Source organism: Cariama cristata, unplaced genomic scaffold (assembly GCF_000690535.1).
Source record: "Cariama cristata isolate BGI_N322 unplaced genomic scaffold, ASM69053v1 Scaffold39270, whole genome shotgun sequence".
Classification (NCBI taxonomy): Eukaryota; Metazoa; Chordata; class Aves; order Cariamiformes; family Cariamidae; genus Cariama; species Cariama cristata.
In genome coordinates, this window is record NW_009597043.1 from 1 (window position 1) to 17,857 (window position 17,857).

The 17,857-nt window shown below is 37.1% G+C and overlaps 1 protein-coding gene across 1 annotated transcript; it reads left to right on the top strand.

The window, feature by feature from the left end:
• The first annotated feature begins 1,074 nt into the window (after positions 1-1,074).
• On the top strand, positions 1,075-12,925 carry ATRIP (ATR interacting protein). Its single transcript, XM_009708402.1, has 12 exons — positions 1,075-1,134; positions 2,681-2,851; positions 3,517-3,632; positions 3,936-4,096; positions 5,483-5,578; positions 6,384-6,513; positions 7,737-8,468; positions 9,121-9,263; positions 9,872-9,963; positions 10,883-10,966; positions 11,238-11,487; positions 12,858-12,925. Exons 1-12 carry the CDS (start codon positions 1,075-1,077, stop codon positions 12,923-12,925), a joined length of 2,103 nt encoding a protein of 700 aa, XP_009706704.1.
• Positions 12,926-17,857: the final 4,932 nt, after the last annotated feature.

The following is a 17,857-nucleotide window of genomic DNA, read 5'->3' on the forward strand; positions in this document are numbered from 1 at the left end:
GCTGCAAGGTCGGTGTGTCTGTGCGGCGCCCGGGGCGCGCCGGGGAGGGGAACGTGGTTCGGCCCTACCGGGGTTTGGCGGTGTAACGCGAGTACCGCCGGTGGTTCTCCTGCGCGGCGCGAGGTGTGTGTGCCTTAGCCTGGACAGCCCGGCCTCGGGTCAGAGGCGATGCGGTTGTTGCTGTCACCTGGGTTCCTGAAGTCGCCCTGCGCTATTAAACCCTTGGGGAAAATGTTTGTTATCCCGTTAGTAATTGCTTCTGATGACCCCATCTGGCTATCAGAACTTCCTGGGGCTATGCCACGTGCTTAAAGAGCTAGTTCAGATGCGAAGAAATAATGTCCAAGCAGTCACATGGCATTAAACTGACAGGACTGGGAACCTGTTCACTGGTAATGTGTGTGGCAACACTTACCTGTAGCATTGATACTGCATGTTAAACGTGTTAAATAAAACAAACGAGTTCCATAAATTTTTAACATTCTCTAAGTATCGTTTATAGTACCATCCATGTTGGTCACCAGATTCATTTTTTTTTTTCCTTAGCCGTTAACTTTCACTAGTAAGTGCATAATATGTCTCATATTAACAGTTGATTTTCAGATTTACTTTGAAAAAGCATACAGGTTACAGGGTTTTGTTTATAATTAAGTAGAGACGCTTACCTGCTGTAAGTATGTTTTAGCAATGCTAACATTTGTAATCTCTCCAGGTCAAAAAGTTTTCATTTAACCCTTATTTGTGCAGGGTGTGTTAACTGAAATTATCTTGGAGCAAATGATTGCACTTGCTGTGGGCCATCTTACTGTTTTAAGATATTAGAAATGTTTGGGGGGAGGGTTTTTCACCTCTATTTTAAGGATTGATGCACAAGCACTAAAAAAGTGACTGTGTTGATCAGATGCGCGCAATTTACTTGTTTGTAGTGACAGGATAAATATTAAGATATTTAGATGTAGGTAATGGCAAATAAAACTTTGATGTTAAGTCATCAGTGACTTACACGCATCATCCGTGCTTCAGAGCACATCTTGGCTTTTTTCTGCAACAGGAAGCAGTACAGAAGATAGTCTGATGAGAGAAGCATTCCAGTTTGAAGTACTGCAAACACAGCATGAAGAAATTAAACAGAAGGTTAGCCATATCTTCCCTTCCCTTCTAAATATCACGTTTTTGGTAGGGCTAACTGAACAGTGGGGTAAGTTCAGTTCCCTGTATCTCATTCTAATCAAGTTGATTAGTAATCTTAGAAATCCATGGATATATTAAAAGCATAATACTAGAAACAGCTCTAGTAATATTAAGAGTGAGAACAATATTTTATTTTTTGGTCATTTCAGACTAGCAAATGCTAATTTGTCAGTTTTACTTTTTGCCTACCAAATCCATTCTCGTCTGTCCTGTCAGCTAGTCAGCAAGTGTTGTTTTGTGCAGCTTAAAGTTTTAAGAAAGTACAGTGACTTTTAAGGTGTGTTATATTACTTTACCTTCTGATGATCCCTTACAGAAAGATACTATGGGTAAGAAATAGGTGCGGAAAAGTAAGAACATACAAATGCCCGTACCAAGTCCATCCTTTCTTTGGCAGACAGCTTAGGAAAAATAGAAGACTCGAGCAAGTTTATGATATTTTACCAGAATGTTCTTGTAGCCTCTGGTAAAATTTAATGTAAAATTTCATATCCTGATCCAGAAATGTTATACATGTGTTTAATATTCTATAGTAGATTTTCTTAAATGCTTGTATAGTTGTTCTTTGATGCTTTTCATGTGAAAGAGGTCTGCAGCTTAACAACACATTGTGTCAGGAAATTTCTTCTTTGACTTTATTTTGAACTTTGCACGTAGTGATTTTCGGTGGATGTGCCTTGGCTGTTTTAAGAAGCAGTAAGGAAGGAATAACTTGCGCATAGCACTCACACCTCGACAGACCTTTGTTTTCTCACAGTTGTGCTTTCTCCCAGGTGGGAGGTCCTACCCTATTTACCTTTCTGTCATCATCCTTACCTCTGTTCTCTGAATCTTTTCCAGTTCTATCATACCCTTCTTTAGTGGGGAAACTCCCACCTGTACACCATATTCAACATGAGGGTAAACCATAATTTTATGTACTGGTATAGGGATGTTTTTCTGCTTTTTTCTCCATGCTTTTCTGAGTGACTAATTTATTATCTTTCCAAAATCTTGTCTCTGAATGGTGATGGCTGTTCAGGGAGTATTAGAGACTATATATATGTTGTGAAGATACTGTCTGGGGGTAGTAGCTTGTCTTAGGACAGCGTACTTGTTGGCTGCCATGCTAGATGAAATATTATAATTAAATTATCATTGGTATCATCCAAACAATGAATACATTATTGGTGTTCGTGAGTAGAATACTTCTCAAAAAAAGAACATAATCACAGAGAAGGGGAAAGAGAAGAATGGTCTCTTCATATACCATCCTGGTATCTGTCAGACATGCCTTTGCTGTCATTTTATAATTCTATTAGAGAAAACAGTAGCTGAACCTGATTTAATCAGAAAAAGATGAGAAGCAGCATTGCAGAATTTCTGAACTGGGTTACAGGAGCATTTTTCTCTGAAGAAGGTATAAGTATACCTAATTTTCAAACACATAATGATACAAATACATGCTTTTGATTATATACATCCTTTAATGGAATTCATCTCTTTGCAGCTGAAAGAAATGCAGGATGAAATTCTTACTAAAAATGGAGAAATTAAAATTTTGCGTGACTCAATGCAGCAGATGGAGTATGCTATGGAGGAACAGAAAAGATCATACATGCTATTGGAACAGCAGAAATCTCAGACCTTAAGTGAAAAAGAAAAAGAGTTCTCCAAAAAGGTTTGTAAATATGTCAATTACCTGCACGTCACATGCAGAAGCTAATTTTATGACTTGCTGATGTCACAGACCATCTAATCAAAGGAAGAACATTTGTGTGAAATTTCCAAACAATATATGCTTTTATTTTTCTTATCTAGAAGAAAGCATTTGTAAGAACTTGCTGAGGGTTTTCTTCTGCTAAAACAAAAGAGTAAAATTCAAGTGGTAGAGGTTTTCTTTTACTTGTTGCTTTTTTTTTTTAATAAGAAATCCCAAGAACATTAAAATTGGAATGTATTTAAAAATGGAAAAAATAAAGCACATTCTGACGCTGACTCTGATCAGACTGCTGTTCCTGTTGCAGTCGTCTTTCTGAAAGCCCTGAAGAGGACAGTGGCTGCTTTTGTCCTGTTTACTCTGCTGTTAACGGCCTCACTGTAGTCATGCTGTGCATGGCACGTGGTCTGTCTTAACAAGTCATACGCTTCTTGCCTGAACTTCCGGCACTTGGTTCTAAGATAGTATTAATTGGACTAGCATACATAAAAATGGAGATCTTATGCAGAGTTCACAGTAAGTAGATGATAATCTTGAAATCTTAAGGTAATTCTGGTTGCTCTGTGGTTATAACGCCTCTAAATTATTTGGTAACAGTAAAATTGTCTTTTTAATTCCTCTTTCAGTTACTGTCATTACAGTCAGAGTTGCAGTTCAAAGATGCAGAAATGAATGAATTAAGAACGCGACTTCAGAACTGTGAAAGAAATAAACATGTTACTCAGACAGTTTTAACACCAAGGTGGGAGTTTTGGAAAATGAATTTGTGTTCCTTTTTAGAAAATGTGTAGTTAAACTATTAAAGAAATTTTCTTTCTTCATGTAGCTCTTAGCTCTGTCGTCTTTAAAAAATACAACCAAAGAAGTCTGTTGACCTCTATGGAATTTGTTCAAAAAGAGCATTCCTTGTATCTGTGACAGAAATGCAAAGAGTTTGTAGTGAAGTGCCTTTAAAACTTCAATGTACCTAGATCCTTGTTTATTGTTTAATAAAATAATTACAAAAGAAATATTGATTCATCTAAGTGTTTGATTTTTATTTTAGCCCTAAAAAGAATTTTGCAATACAAGTGAAATCAGAAGGATGTTCACCACAGCCTGGAAAAAGATCTTTTCCTACAAAGGAATCCTTCAATGCTGAAATGTCCACTAGACCATCATGTTCTTCAGGAAATTTGATTGCCCCGACAACTTTGATCAAAGAAGGTAAACCCATATAAAACTTGTAACATTTTTAGCTGCATATGAACATTCTGCCTTAGATGAGGATTTTCGTACTATGTGACTGAACAGTTTCCGTAAGTTCACTGTAGAGAAAAACAAGTATTTGTTTTATTTTGTTTTTACTTAAATTTCTTTCCCCTTTGATATCAACTGGCGTTAAAAAGCTATGACTGAAATTTGCATCAAGATCATTTTAATTCACACCTTGGTAATGGCTATATACCAGATGCTAGGATGTCAATGATGAAGTGGCTATTTGCTGTAATGAAAAATTTTCATTTATTATGTGATGAACTAAAATATCAAAATTGTTAATCTGCCTTTCTCGTTGAATAAAGAAGAACAGGAAATAATTTGCCTATTTCTTGAATTGGTCTGTTAGTCAGTTAATGCATTTTTGTATTGTGGTTTTGGCTTTAAAGCTGACCTTCTTGGGGATTTTATTTTAAAAGCTACATATTTAGCTGTATTGAAAGAAGCAACTGAAACAGTATACTCATTTCCTCTTTTATGTGTAGGGCAGTAATTCTCACAAAATTGTATCTTGAAATTCATTGAGTAAAGCTTAGGAAATGAATATATGCATGTATTTGAAGATTGCTATAATATGAAACAAAAAGGGTGGGTTTTTTATGGCAGCTGACTGCCATGTTGGAAATAATAAACGGAAGGAATTAGGATATTGTCAACTAATCCTTTACAGTCATGAAAAATCTGAGATGTTACTGTCAGTTACAGTATTCAGTCTGAAACTGTATGGGCAGTGTGAACTCCATCAAAAAGAAAAATACAGTAGCCTTAAAGCATTAGTATTGCTATTTTTTCAGGCTCCTGGCTGTTTGTTAAGGTAACAACACTCAATATGCCTGTCTGTTTGAAAAACACACTTGATTATTTGTCTTCTGAACCCTGCAAGGTGTTTGGCTAGTAATTGTTACATATATAGATGATTTAAGGATTATGAAATGCTCAAATTTTTTTTTAATTTTTTTTTTAATTTTGTGTTGATTTTTAACTAACGTAGTCGTGTAAATCTCTGCTAATAGTGGGAATTCAACTTAAGGTATTGTTTTGTTCTAAAAGAAAAGTTGAGAGCAATAGCACTGAACAATCTGTGGAACATCTGACAGTAAAGGTGAAATTTTATTCACTTTTCTAATTTATTTTGGAGAGCAATTCTACTTGCATCACAGCTCTTAACTATTCTTTGATGTATCTGAGTTATACAAGACATGTTTTTTACTGGTCTACTGTCTGTTTACTTACTATATAACAGCTATGGCTAACTGAATGTGTGTAAAGGATAGGTACAGAGATATATAAGCAATGTAGTTCTCATATTAGACTCATACTTACTGTTTGTTTTAGACAGTAAGATAACCCATCCTGAAATTTTATCCATGAAGCATGAAGCAGTGGGAAAAAACGGTTCCTACAACTCTGTACCTAAACGAAACTCACAAGGTAACTGAATTCTGTTATTGTAGAAATAGTGAGCATTTCTGAGGAACAGCTCAGATGCCTTTGCTAAGCAGTGTCATGTTGAGGAGCCTGCTATGTACAGTGCCACTGCACAGAATAGTGGTGTTCAGCCAATTGCTTTTTACTTTGAATGTTGTGATTTTGCAGTAAAACATTGCAGATTATATTAGGATACAAAATAATAACAACATGCTTATGTTGTTATTCTATTTAAGAAAAAAGTTTGCCTAGATTTTGCTTTATGGAAGGATATGGATCAAGAGGCATCTTATTACAAGGCTGGCTCCTTCAGTATTAATATATTATGCTTTTTATTGTAAACCGATATAAAAACAGGAAAAATGTACTTTTTTTGTTTTTTTAAATGAAGGTAAAAACAATAAAGTGACATTTACAACAGTCAACACCAGGAAGTCTTCAGGGTACTATTTTATTTCCAATTCAGAATAGAAATGCATCACATAATCTTAATGTCTGGACTCGAACATGGAGGGCACTATCAGGATAGTTGGGATATACGATCATTTGGCTTGAGCTATTTTGCTAATATGGGATTGTAATTAAAATATCTCTAAATATAATTTGGTTAATATTTAAATCATATCTTAAATTCATTTTTCTGAAAAATTCATTCTTTTGTAGAGAAAGAAGATTTGTAATGAAAAAATTATTTTGAGGTTGAGAGCACTATAAATAAGGCTAATCTTTTGAAAGGTTAATTTTTAGTTGTTGTTGATGCTGCAGTTCATGGTAAAGCTACTCCAAAGACAATTATTTATCCTTTCAGGTTCTATCTTATTAAATGCACTGATGAAGCAACCCATTGTCCCTGGGTCATTACTAGGACTCTGCCATCTTCTTAGCAGTAACTCTGAGCCTCTGCCTGGAGCTGTATTGCAGCCTAACTATTTGGATACGTAAGTTTTTGTTTGGTGGTTTTGGGTTTTTTTTTGTTAAACTATATCTGACATGTTCTTTGTATAGTGGCATTCTCTATACTAAGAAATGCTTATTTATGTAGGATAGCTCCTTCTCTTCCTTGTGTTAAAGGCTGCTTTGCTTAGACCATTTAATGCAAAATTTGGAACATCATTCTTATCTTTGATTTTTAATCTTTGATTATCATAGATACTAAACAGTGGAACAATACTAAGAGAGAAAGTAGTTAATTATATGTTAGGGGAAGGCACAGAAACATGTTTTGTAAAACCTGGGAGTGACTGTTAGCAACTGCCATTGTTAACCACTTAAGGACATAAAACTTGGCATTGCAATGAGGGAAGCATATAAACATGATCATGAGTTGAGTGGGAAGAAAATGTTGAAAATGTGATCAAAAGAACAGTAGGCTTTATATCTTCAAAGTCTAAACTATGTTCAATTTATACTGTACAATTTACATGCAATTATCTGAGATTCATTTATAGTGACCGGTAAAGCATTTTGAATATGAATATTGGATATAAATTATAGTAGTTTTTTACTTTAAAGAATGAGACTGTAGCTCCTGAAATACCTTTGCTTTTCTGATATGTTACTAGTAATTTTTGTGTTTTGTGGGTTCATAGTAAGGCGCGTGTCTCATTGCTCTTGCCATTTATGCAAGTAGAGGTGGTGCATTTGGCCTTTGTAGCTGCAGTTTGACTAGTTAATAGCTGAATTATCTGTCTCTCTCTTCCTGCCTCCAAGAAAATAATTTTTTGGTGGTTGTTGTCCTTTAAAGGCCCCTACATATTACAGATCAGTAATATACAGATACTCGTTCTTCCAAGAAGCTACCAAATAACATCAGGGGAAGATAAGAATATATGACAGGTTATCAAAAGCATGAAGTCAGAAAGCCAATGTTTAAAAGTAGTTTCAGACAATGGCTTATAGTGAGCTGCTGAAGTTACTTAGCTGTAAGCTGTGAATACTTTCACAAGACCTAGGAATGCTTTGAAATTGCTCTTCCATGCAGGTATCAAGGCGTAGGATTTTTTTTTTTTTTTTGCAATTTACATTTTATGTTGAGAACAGACGTCTCTTATTACTCTAGCCTTTCTATTATTTGATTCAGAATATGGGTAACTCAAATTTCAACTATGTTCTCCACCTTTTCTTCTGAAGTATTTCCCTTCTTTTAATTTTATTTGGATAGGAAGTCTACACAACTACCCAGCAGCAGGACAACTCAAGAAAAAATTGCTCCTCTTATACCTCTGCGAGAAGCTCAAAAACTTGCAATAACAGGATTGAACTTGATTGCTATGGATGAAGGATTATCTGAAGGAAGCTCAACAGAAAGCCAGAGAGAGTTCTTGCACCTCACACGCTGTAAGATACGAGGTGCCGTGCATCTCTTGCCCTTGGTAGAACACCATATTGGTGCCTACTGTCAAGCTGTACAGTTGGCGGACAAGTCAGTAAATAGTTCTTGTGGAAACCATTCAGCTATTTCTCCTGGAACCAACACAAATGTGATGTCAAGTAAGGAGGACTTCAGGTTGTCTCTTGAAGAAACTACAGCTATATCACTGGGTATTCTTTATTATTTGGCATTCTATAGCTGGGATGTTGTCCACACATTGTTATCTACTGAAGTGGAAAAAAGTTCTGCTGCTGGAGATGAACAGGTTTCCAACATGGACAAAAATGTGTTGTGTGATAATCAGTGTGATCATAAAGAAGATACCAGGACACAAGGAGGGCTGCCTGTAGCTCCACAGGATGCTCCCAATAATGATCAAGCTCAACATTCTTTGTTTAAAAAGCTGCTTCAGGTTTTGGCTTTTTCTGCTGCACGAGGCTCCCAGACTGATAGTATACTGAACCAAAGCCTAAAAGTTTTGTTGAAATTAGCTGAAAATTCAACAATGGACTTGCTAATAAAGTAAGTCAGTAATAGCTTTAAAATTATTTCAAACTGTTCTTTAGCAATTTACATTCTCTGTTGAAACTAATTGTGCAGATGACAGTAGAAGTTTTGACATGTACGAGAGAATATCACATTTCTCAGCTCATCTTTGAGAAGAAGTTGAGGATCATTCTGCTGCCTTTGCTGCTAATGAATGTGATAATCACCCCTGATCAGTAACAAGATGTGCTTATGATGTTTATATGAAGCAGATGCTGTTGCCTCATTGCATAGCTGTCACTTGAAAGTGAGAAAACTTCTTAAGGCCATATGCAGTTGATCAGAATGTCTATAACATTCATTCTGGGTTTTTTGCGATTGCTGGGAGATGCATGAGGAATGAAAGCACAGGGTCTCATTCTGGTACGTAAAATAACACTCTCAAAAGTGAGACATTTCATCTGCTAATGGTCTAATATACACAACCGTAGTATGAATTGCAGACTGACTGCCAAATGTAACAAGAGCATGTTTTTCAGTATACTTTCTATTTATGACACGTAAATTGGTATCAGGTAATGTTTTGAACAGCTAAAAAGGCACAAATTACGATGCTGTGTACAAGAAATACTGTATTTTGAACTTGCCAGTGCATTTCCCATTTCTAACTCTGAGTTTTCTTTTGAAGTTTTCAGCACTTACTGAGTAGCCAGATACTGCTCCGTTGTCTATGTCCAGAGACCCCTTTGCCTGCTGTCTTTTTGACCGTGAAACTGTTGTCTATTCTTGCTCAACACCACATGTTGGTTGCTCAACTTTGTTCTCATTCAGGTAAAAGACTGCATAACACAGAGAACTGTTACCAGTTCAATGTCAGTTAGCATGACTAAAAGGAATGCAAACAGGCCTTGCTCCAAGGTGTTAAAATCCCGAAAGGCATAAAGCCTGCTATGTTACCTGAAAACCTGTTTTCTAGTGCAGTGTGTCAGTTATTTTTGAAGAATATTTTGTCTTGTGGTATCTGTCTACAGATAATAGTGCTTTCAATACCCATGTGGATTTTTAAAATTACTTTCCAGATTAATGTTTATAATATTAAAGGTTGATGAGGAAAAAAGGGCTTTTGAGGTGTTCTGAAGTTTAATTTATCTGCACTCATGACACTGTTGAGTTTAAGGATTCCAGTACTCTGCATGACAAAAGTCTTTGTCTAGTTCCTTATGAAGTAGGACAGTATTACCACAAACACATATATACAGTTTAGGGGTACTAGTTTCTTCATCACTGCTTAAGATGTTTGAAGTAGAAGTTAAGCCTATATCATGAGTCCCAGGATAGCACTCCTTGCATTTTCTGAAATGTTTTCTTGCATGACAAAATTCATTTTTGTCATAAACAATTGACCAGTTGGGAAAAGAAAAAAGTTATCTCTGTTTCAGACACCTGCCTCCTCCTTGCACTGTACATGTATATTACATCAAGACCAGATAAATCAGCATCTGAAAAGCTTTGGCTTCAGCTGGAACAAGAGGTAACCATATCTGTTTGTTCATGTGCTTTTTCCTGCTATTTCCAGTTGGGGGAGTAGGAGGAACAGGGCAATGCAGAAATTGCCCAGAAACAAGTTCTTCCTCCAGCCGAAACAGAATACTGGAAGAACTGGCTTGCAGTAAGGGATTACATTGATTTTTAAGAGTAGCTGCTTGAAACTGAATCAGTAACTATTCCTAAAGAGAACATCAGTCATAATAGTTAATAGTCATACTAAGTTACTGAAAAAGCAAGAAAGATCCTAGGATGGCTGTAAATGTTTAACACTAAGCTTTATTTTGCTTTTAGATCAATAGAGGAGTAAAAGGAAGCAAGATCTATGATTCATTTTGATTGTTTTAATTACTTCTGAATTGTATCTTATGAGTCACTACATATAAAAGGCACTCTGTAGTGACTTAGGATTATATTCATTGTATTCAGTGGAAATGCTAGTTTGCTGTATAACTGTCATGATTATATAAAAAGAAAAGCTTTTGAACTTAATTTGTATTGTTTGTACTGACGGTGGTGACTTGTTTGAGTTTCTACTATTTGCTCCACTTCTGCTCTCATTTGAATTTTGAACCATTTTCATTATTCCCCTACCTACCTTGTTATATTAAGCATAAACATGCTATTTGCACGCAGTGAATTAAGGACCACCGCACCTTGTTAGCCTTTCTCATCAGAAAGTTGAAAAGGTTTCGGTGCAAGGCAAATTCCATATCTGTGAGGTTTTAGAGGGGAAAAAACTTTAACAATTTTTGAGGGTGAAAAATATCAACTTCATAAAAAAAAAAGAATGTTTGGAACTAGTAATGAAGTTTCACTTCTCCTTCCCTTTATTTGCAGCTTGATTGATAATTCTGCAGAACCCTAGTACTCATTATAATGCGATCTGTGTGTTTTTGTAATAGACAGTTAGACTCCTGACAAGGTGTATGCGGTGTTCCAGTCCAGTGGTTTTATTACCTGGTACAGACTGCCAATGTAATCTTGAGGTACGTCACTACAGTGGCTGAGTTTAATCTACTGAGAACTTAAAGGTACTCCATGCTGAAATAGCTTTTTGTCCCTTTTTGTAGCTACAACGAAACAGAAGTGTACTGTACTTTAAAGGATGCCACCTTCTAGGAAGCTTGTTTTTGCTTGCTGGAAAATATTCTGAAATTTGGAAGTTTGAAGAGATTAATCAGTAAAGTTCATAATGAAATAAGTTTTCTGCTACTGTAATTTTACTTTGTGTATTGAGGCACTTTTTTCTTCTTGCAGGTGGTTAAGGCACTAATTATAATGTTACATAGACAGTGGATGAAGATTAGAAGATCTGACAACAGCTTGTGTGCATATAAGGAACAAATTATTCAGTTTTTACGGGATGCTGTTTTACTCTTACACAGTGTATCTCAGAAAGACAAACTGTTTCATGAACACTGTTTGGAAGTTCTCCATCAATATGACCAAGCCATGCCAGGCATAAGAGCCATTCTCAAAAAGACCCAAAAATTGAGTGCTTGTGAAGGTAAAATGAGTCAAATGATAATGTTGGCTTTTTTCCATGCTGTAGAAATAGAAATTCCACTTCTGTCCCTCTCCTCATTTAACAAGTATGATATACCAAATACCATGGATGTTTGTTGCTTAGACCTCTGAAGGCAGTCTGTAGTCTAGTGCTTCTCAGTCTTCATTATACTGAATCACTAATTTACTACTATTCTTCTTTAGTAGTTTTATCTTGTTCTTCTTTCCATAGAAATATGCCCCTACTATCTAATCAGACAAAATCCTATACTCCAGCTCTCTTTATCAGAACAATCTGCACTATACATTACCTTATCTTAAAAAAAAAAAAAAAAATCATTATTGCAAGTCTCCAACTAGCAGTACACCTTTTCTTTGCATTTGTTTGTTTTCTCCCCTGTATCCTTAACATCTTTCTTTCTTCTTCCTCTTCTACCCCCAGCATTCCTCCATTACCCCAAAAGCTTCTCTAGCCTCTGTCCACCAGGACTTGCCCCTTGCTTTGCACACTTTTGGTGTCCATTTCCTAGAGAGTGATAATCTCATGAAATTGCCTCTCTTCCTTGTACCTTGATGCCATTTCTTCATTCACTCGTGGCATTATTTACATGCTAGTTGTAGAGCTGATGTGAAGATTGTGCTCTTATGTCAGTATGTGGCTTGCTACAAGATTTCAGACAAAGCATCCAGTCTTATTCAGAGCCAGAGTGATAAATCCTTCATTGTTGGTGTATGTATTGCATCAGTAAGGCAGGTCACGCAAGCACGCCACTATTAGTTACAGGGACTTTTCTGGAGATGATAAACAGTGTGCCTTGTATTTGTTCTACTCCGATTGCTTAGAGTGTCCCAAGGTTTTCTAGAACTTTGCATAACACCTTGTCTAGTTATGCTTGGGAATGGACCAAAACAGTGTAACAGCTTGTGATATTGGGGATGGCAGTGCACGCGTGTGCTTGCAAACCTGTACTTAGCATTCAGGTTCTTCCTTTAAAACACAAAATACCATGCTTTTGTCCTAGTGACTTTTTAAAATTAGTTAACAAAAATGAGGTGTTAAACTTAATAAGTACTCAGAACTAGTTGCAAAATAACAAAGTGCTGTTTACTGTTTTTCCACTAATAGCTAAATTTAATTGACTGCCCAAGGAGGTTGTCTCCTGTAATGCTTAAAGACATTAAAGAAAAGAGGAGGAGAAGTTTGTATGACAAAACACGTATCTAAAGACCTGTTTGCAAAGAACCCTGGAAAAGGATATTTGCTGTAGCCTTCTACAGTCAGTGGGTTGTAAAATGCAAACAGATACCAGCTGTAATTATACTATATCAAGTAGAAAAATGACTCAGAAAGATGATTTGTTGTTGTTGCAGAGCTGATTTTGGATGAATTGTATCCTCCTGAACCAGAAGCAGAAGACCAAGGAATAGACTCCAGCTAGCTAACATCTAGCAAAGATCTCTATCCTTCCTCATCTAAATCATAATAATAATAGCCAGTGTAAATCTGAAATTTAAATTGTCTGTTTCATTAAATGATAATCTAAAGGTTGCACTCAAATGCAGCACAGCTAAGACACATTTCTTTGTTGTGATTATTTTAAATGCCATCTAAAGGTAGCTGAAAGCAATGAAATTTTGATGTAACAGTTACACTGCAATGTACTGTTTTGCTGTGCAAAACCACTCAATGGCTTATGACTGGTTCTGTTTATGAATTTCATCCTTTATGAAATTGCTGTGAATTTAATGGAAATTTCACTATGTGTTCTCCATTTTACTGTGACTACAGCTGAATTTATGATGTGGAATGCGCTGAGATGTTTGGGATTGCTGCATTCATATGAAACTTTTGAGCACATCTGTTTCTTTTGCAGCTGTAACAATTTCTTGCTTGACTTCCAAAATTTTCATGTTGATATTAGTAAAAAGTTTACTGTGATTTTAAAAACCTTTCTAGAAATAACTTATAGTTGGCAGTTCAGTTCTGAGCAAGAAATTCAAAGCCCTGTAATGATCGCCTGACTTCACTCATTTTTCTGAACTTCACAAATCTGCTGAAAATGTAAGTATTGAGATGCCAAAACAAAAAATACGAGGATTTTTTTTTTTTAAAGTTACCTTAGAAGTGTAAGATGGTAATGTTGAGGAAAGCATTCTGTCCTACTAGGCAAAAGGAGGATATTTAAATGTGTGCAGAATTATTGGGTTTTTTTGGTTGTAGTATCTGATAGGTACTGCAGTGAAGATGAATAAACATCTCATTCCTAGGATACAGCACTGAAGACTGGAGGAAGAACTATTGCTATACCCTTTTGAGTGTGTATGATTATCAGCTATCATGCTTGGCTGCAGGTATCAGCTGAACCTTAGACCCTAAAAAGGGAAGTGTGAGTACTACTAAAATGAGCCTACAGGTTCTTAAATTTAAATAATTTGGAAAGCTTTTTTATTTTTTTGACAGATGTTGATTCAGAACAAGCCTGGCTCCAGGGACCAGGAGGAGAGACAGTACTACAGTGGGAAGGAAGCTCTTGGAAAATTGAGAAACATCCAGTTCTCTGGTCATAACCCAAAGAGGCTGCTGTGTCCTGGCCTGGTGTGCCTGGGCAGAGCACCCCACTCCAGTGTGCTGAACAAGCTCTTGACTTTTGCTTTTGAGGAGAACTTTCCCAGAAACCACTATGCAGGAATAAACAGTGTACTAATCCACCATCTCCCTAGGGCCCAAGCTGCTGGGTACAAAACTTCACACTCCCTCCCACATCACAGCCTAGGGCTAAGCCTCCCTCCTTTTTGAGCAATAGATGGCAGAGCTCCACCAGACATGGCATGTTCATTTCTGTAAAACATAAGCTGCCAACTGCTCCTCTCTGTAGCCTCTGGAAAACTGCTATTTTCCTGCTTAAATGCAGCAAGGAAGGACACACAGGCACATAACAGCAAAGCCTTCTGAGTCTGTGTGTGCTTGCATGGTAACCACCCTAGAACTGCCATCAGGGCACTGGACAAGACATGCTACAGAAGCTTCAGCATGACATAAAACCATTTGACTTGTCCACTTAAAAAAAACCAAAACACAGAACACAGCACTGGCTGGCCTTTAGGATTAGAGAGAAGAGCTTGAGAATGTCAGGTAAAAGCCTCTCTTACTCAAAACCAAAATAAGCATTAAGATAATTCTTTAAAAATAGCCCTATGAGCAGTGGTAAAGCAGTATCTGGCAGTTAGCCTGCTCTGTGTGGCAAACTTAGAGCTGTCCTAACAAAGATACGATAGTCACAGTATCCCAAAATGCAATGACTTGCCATCACTTTTCAACTGCTCTATGCTGTTCTTGCCACCTAATTTCTCAAAACATAATTTGAATTTATAGAGATAAGATGCATTTAAACCTCTTTGGGTGAATAGACCAAATGAACTGTTAAGAGGAGTTTGGATGAAAACCAGTTAAGGAATCCCAAATTGCTGAAGCAATCCAGTTATAAAAACTTGGTTAAAAAATTTCTGGCCTTATCTAAAGGGCATCTGTATGGCAACTTGGTAAAAGGGAGAAGTGTATTACTGCTAAACTTCATATAAACAGAAGTGTTATCTGGAAAAAAATGCGAGGAAAATGCCCCTAACTGTTCCCTTCTGGCACTGCATCCCCTCCCATCCACCCACTCTTAACAGGCAACACCGTAATATGTACATCTACACTCTGTTTTCTTCCCACTTTTGCCTTTAAATTGGTATAGCCCAGGCTATATACAAACAAATGAACGCAAAACCCTACACTTTCACCAGTAGAAATGATAGTAACATCACGGTATTATGAAATTAAACTGTAGCTTTTAAAAATGAAGGCATTTTCTGTAACTGAAAAGTTCATGCTCCTAAGGAAAAATGAGACTGCACTCCTAAAAAGAAAAGGCAGACATAGTTATACTTACAGAACTGCCACACTTCATTATTTGCTAAGTCATTTACAGTGACCAGTCTTTAGTCAGGATTGTTACAAGATTGTACTGACCTTCCGTAATTCTTCCCTTTTTACATTCTTTTGGGATTTTTTTTCTTGGGATTAAAGAGATCCAATCATGCATGCAACATCTGGTCATCCCCTGGAAAAAAACTAGCATTTTTACAGATTATGAGGCTACTGGTTTACTATCTTCATGACCTAAAAATAACAGAACTGAGACTGTTCCCATCAGAATTCATAGCATAGCAGTTCTGTTTTCAAGGCCAGTTTGCATTTTCCCAACATGTTATAGATAAGCTGCGCCTCTATTAACTGAGAAAAGGAATTTACTGTGGCATCAAGCACATCACAGGACTGAATAATAAAGTACTGAGCAACAACAAAAACCAGTAGTCATGTTCTATACATGATTATCACATTTCTCAGCACCAGCTACCCATCTGTCTTCTTGCCCATGGGCACGGCAACTAAGGTTTCCCCTTTGCTGAAAGCTGAGCTAAGTATAGCTGGCTTTTTCCTCCTCAATGAACTGTACTGAGCAGGCAGGAGTAAAGCTAGGCAGGAGGTGGATGAAGAAAACAATCACCTCTGCTAGCTTACCCATTACTCAGGCAACTTCATGCAAAAAGGAGGATGATAGCCTTGCTGACTTGTATTTTAAGATCTACTGACACTACCCCTTGAGCAGTCACAGCACAGGAGGAGGTATCATTGCATTGCCAAGCATCTTCCTGTGGTGATTCGAGGACCTGAGGTACTGCATGGATTCAAACACACAGCATTTTATTTCTACTAAAACTACATACAGAGATAAAGTAAATGATGCTCCATTCACTAAAATATTTAGGGAATTTGCGCAGCTAACACTTTGTTTTCTACAACTTGTAGAATCATTGAGTAGTTGAGGTTGGAAGGGGCCTCTGTAGGTCATCTAGTCCAGCCCCCAATCAAAGCAAAACTTCCACAGACAAGACAACTGTTTTAAGCCATGTCAGGCCTCAAAACACATTTTTATAAACCAAGCTGTAATAGATGAAGATGGCAAATACAAAATACCTCATCATGTAGCACCTAACATCCAACCTGTGTTGGTTTTATTCATATTAATCCCACTAGCGTGAATTGCTGCTTAAGAAAGTTTAGCCTGGGCTAGACTATTAGAACAGAATTGCAAATGCAAACTTAGGTTTACATTGTAAATTGTTAAAAATAAAAACTATACATCATTGATTATAATTTAGCAGGCTGATAAGAAAATGTGGTCTGTGAGCTTTATAAAGACCTACAAACCCACTGTGGCTGAAATTTATTAAATGCTTCCAAGAGTGAGGGCCAACACTTTCAGTACAGAGTTTAACTGCAAACAGCTAGCAACATGCTGAGCACCCTGTCCCTGCAGGAGGTACGTATAGTTTACCTTGGACTAATCTTAACAAATTTTAGTCCTAAAGCTTGTAAGTGAAACAGTGCTCTGAATAGCTGCTCAAGTGGCAACCTGCTTTTGAAAATACCTAGAGGAAACAGTTTATTTTCATATTGGTTATTATATTCCAACCACATAACTGCAGAGTCTTCTAACAGAGAGAACACAGAACAGTAATTTTTTTTGTCTATGTATTAGTCATATTGTAGGTTGGTATTTTGAGAATGTAGCCGAACAATTTGTTTTGCTAAACGCCTCCTTTACAGTACAGCTGTGCTGCAACACCAGTCCAGCAGTCTATAAAGCAGATCCAACCCGATTCCAGAGTCAAAGGAATATCAGACAGCGAACCACGAAAACCAACTGCAGGAGCAAGAAATGTTAGAATGAAGAGCCTCCAGTAACTGATTTAAAAGTTATTTTGACTACAGTAAGCAAAATGGGATATCAGAGGTTAATTTATACACATCTTGAACTGTTCTTCACTCTTAGTGAAACAGAAAGTGAAACAGCCACCTGACTTGTCGGTTTGCAAGCGAGGAGGGACAGGAAATGGCTTCGCTTCCAAACCCGCACAGCGTGCTGCAGCCCCAGGGGAACCAGGGAGGACCCATGCCTCACCGTGCCAGGCAGAGCCTCCTCGCTATCCAGTACTGACAAAAGTAGTTAACTGGGTCTCAAACCTAAAGAAATCACTTTACAACAGAAGGACATCTGTTTGTAACATGGCTTTGTAGCATGACTAACTCACCCTTAGTGGAGACTGCCATAAAAAGGTGAAGCAGAGGAGGCTACTCCATGAATACAGATGCCTGAGCTGTTGAAAGTATAAAATAACTTTCTTCAGCATTATGTCATCTCTAACAGGTTTAACTTCGGTACGTTTTTTTCCCCCTCTTATATGGCTTACTTAAAAGCTGTAAATCTGACTAGGTTCCTGTGATGCAGGCTATACTAACAAGTAGGTGAGGTCAAATAGTAACC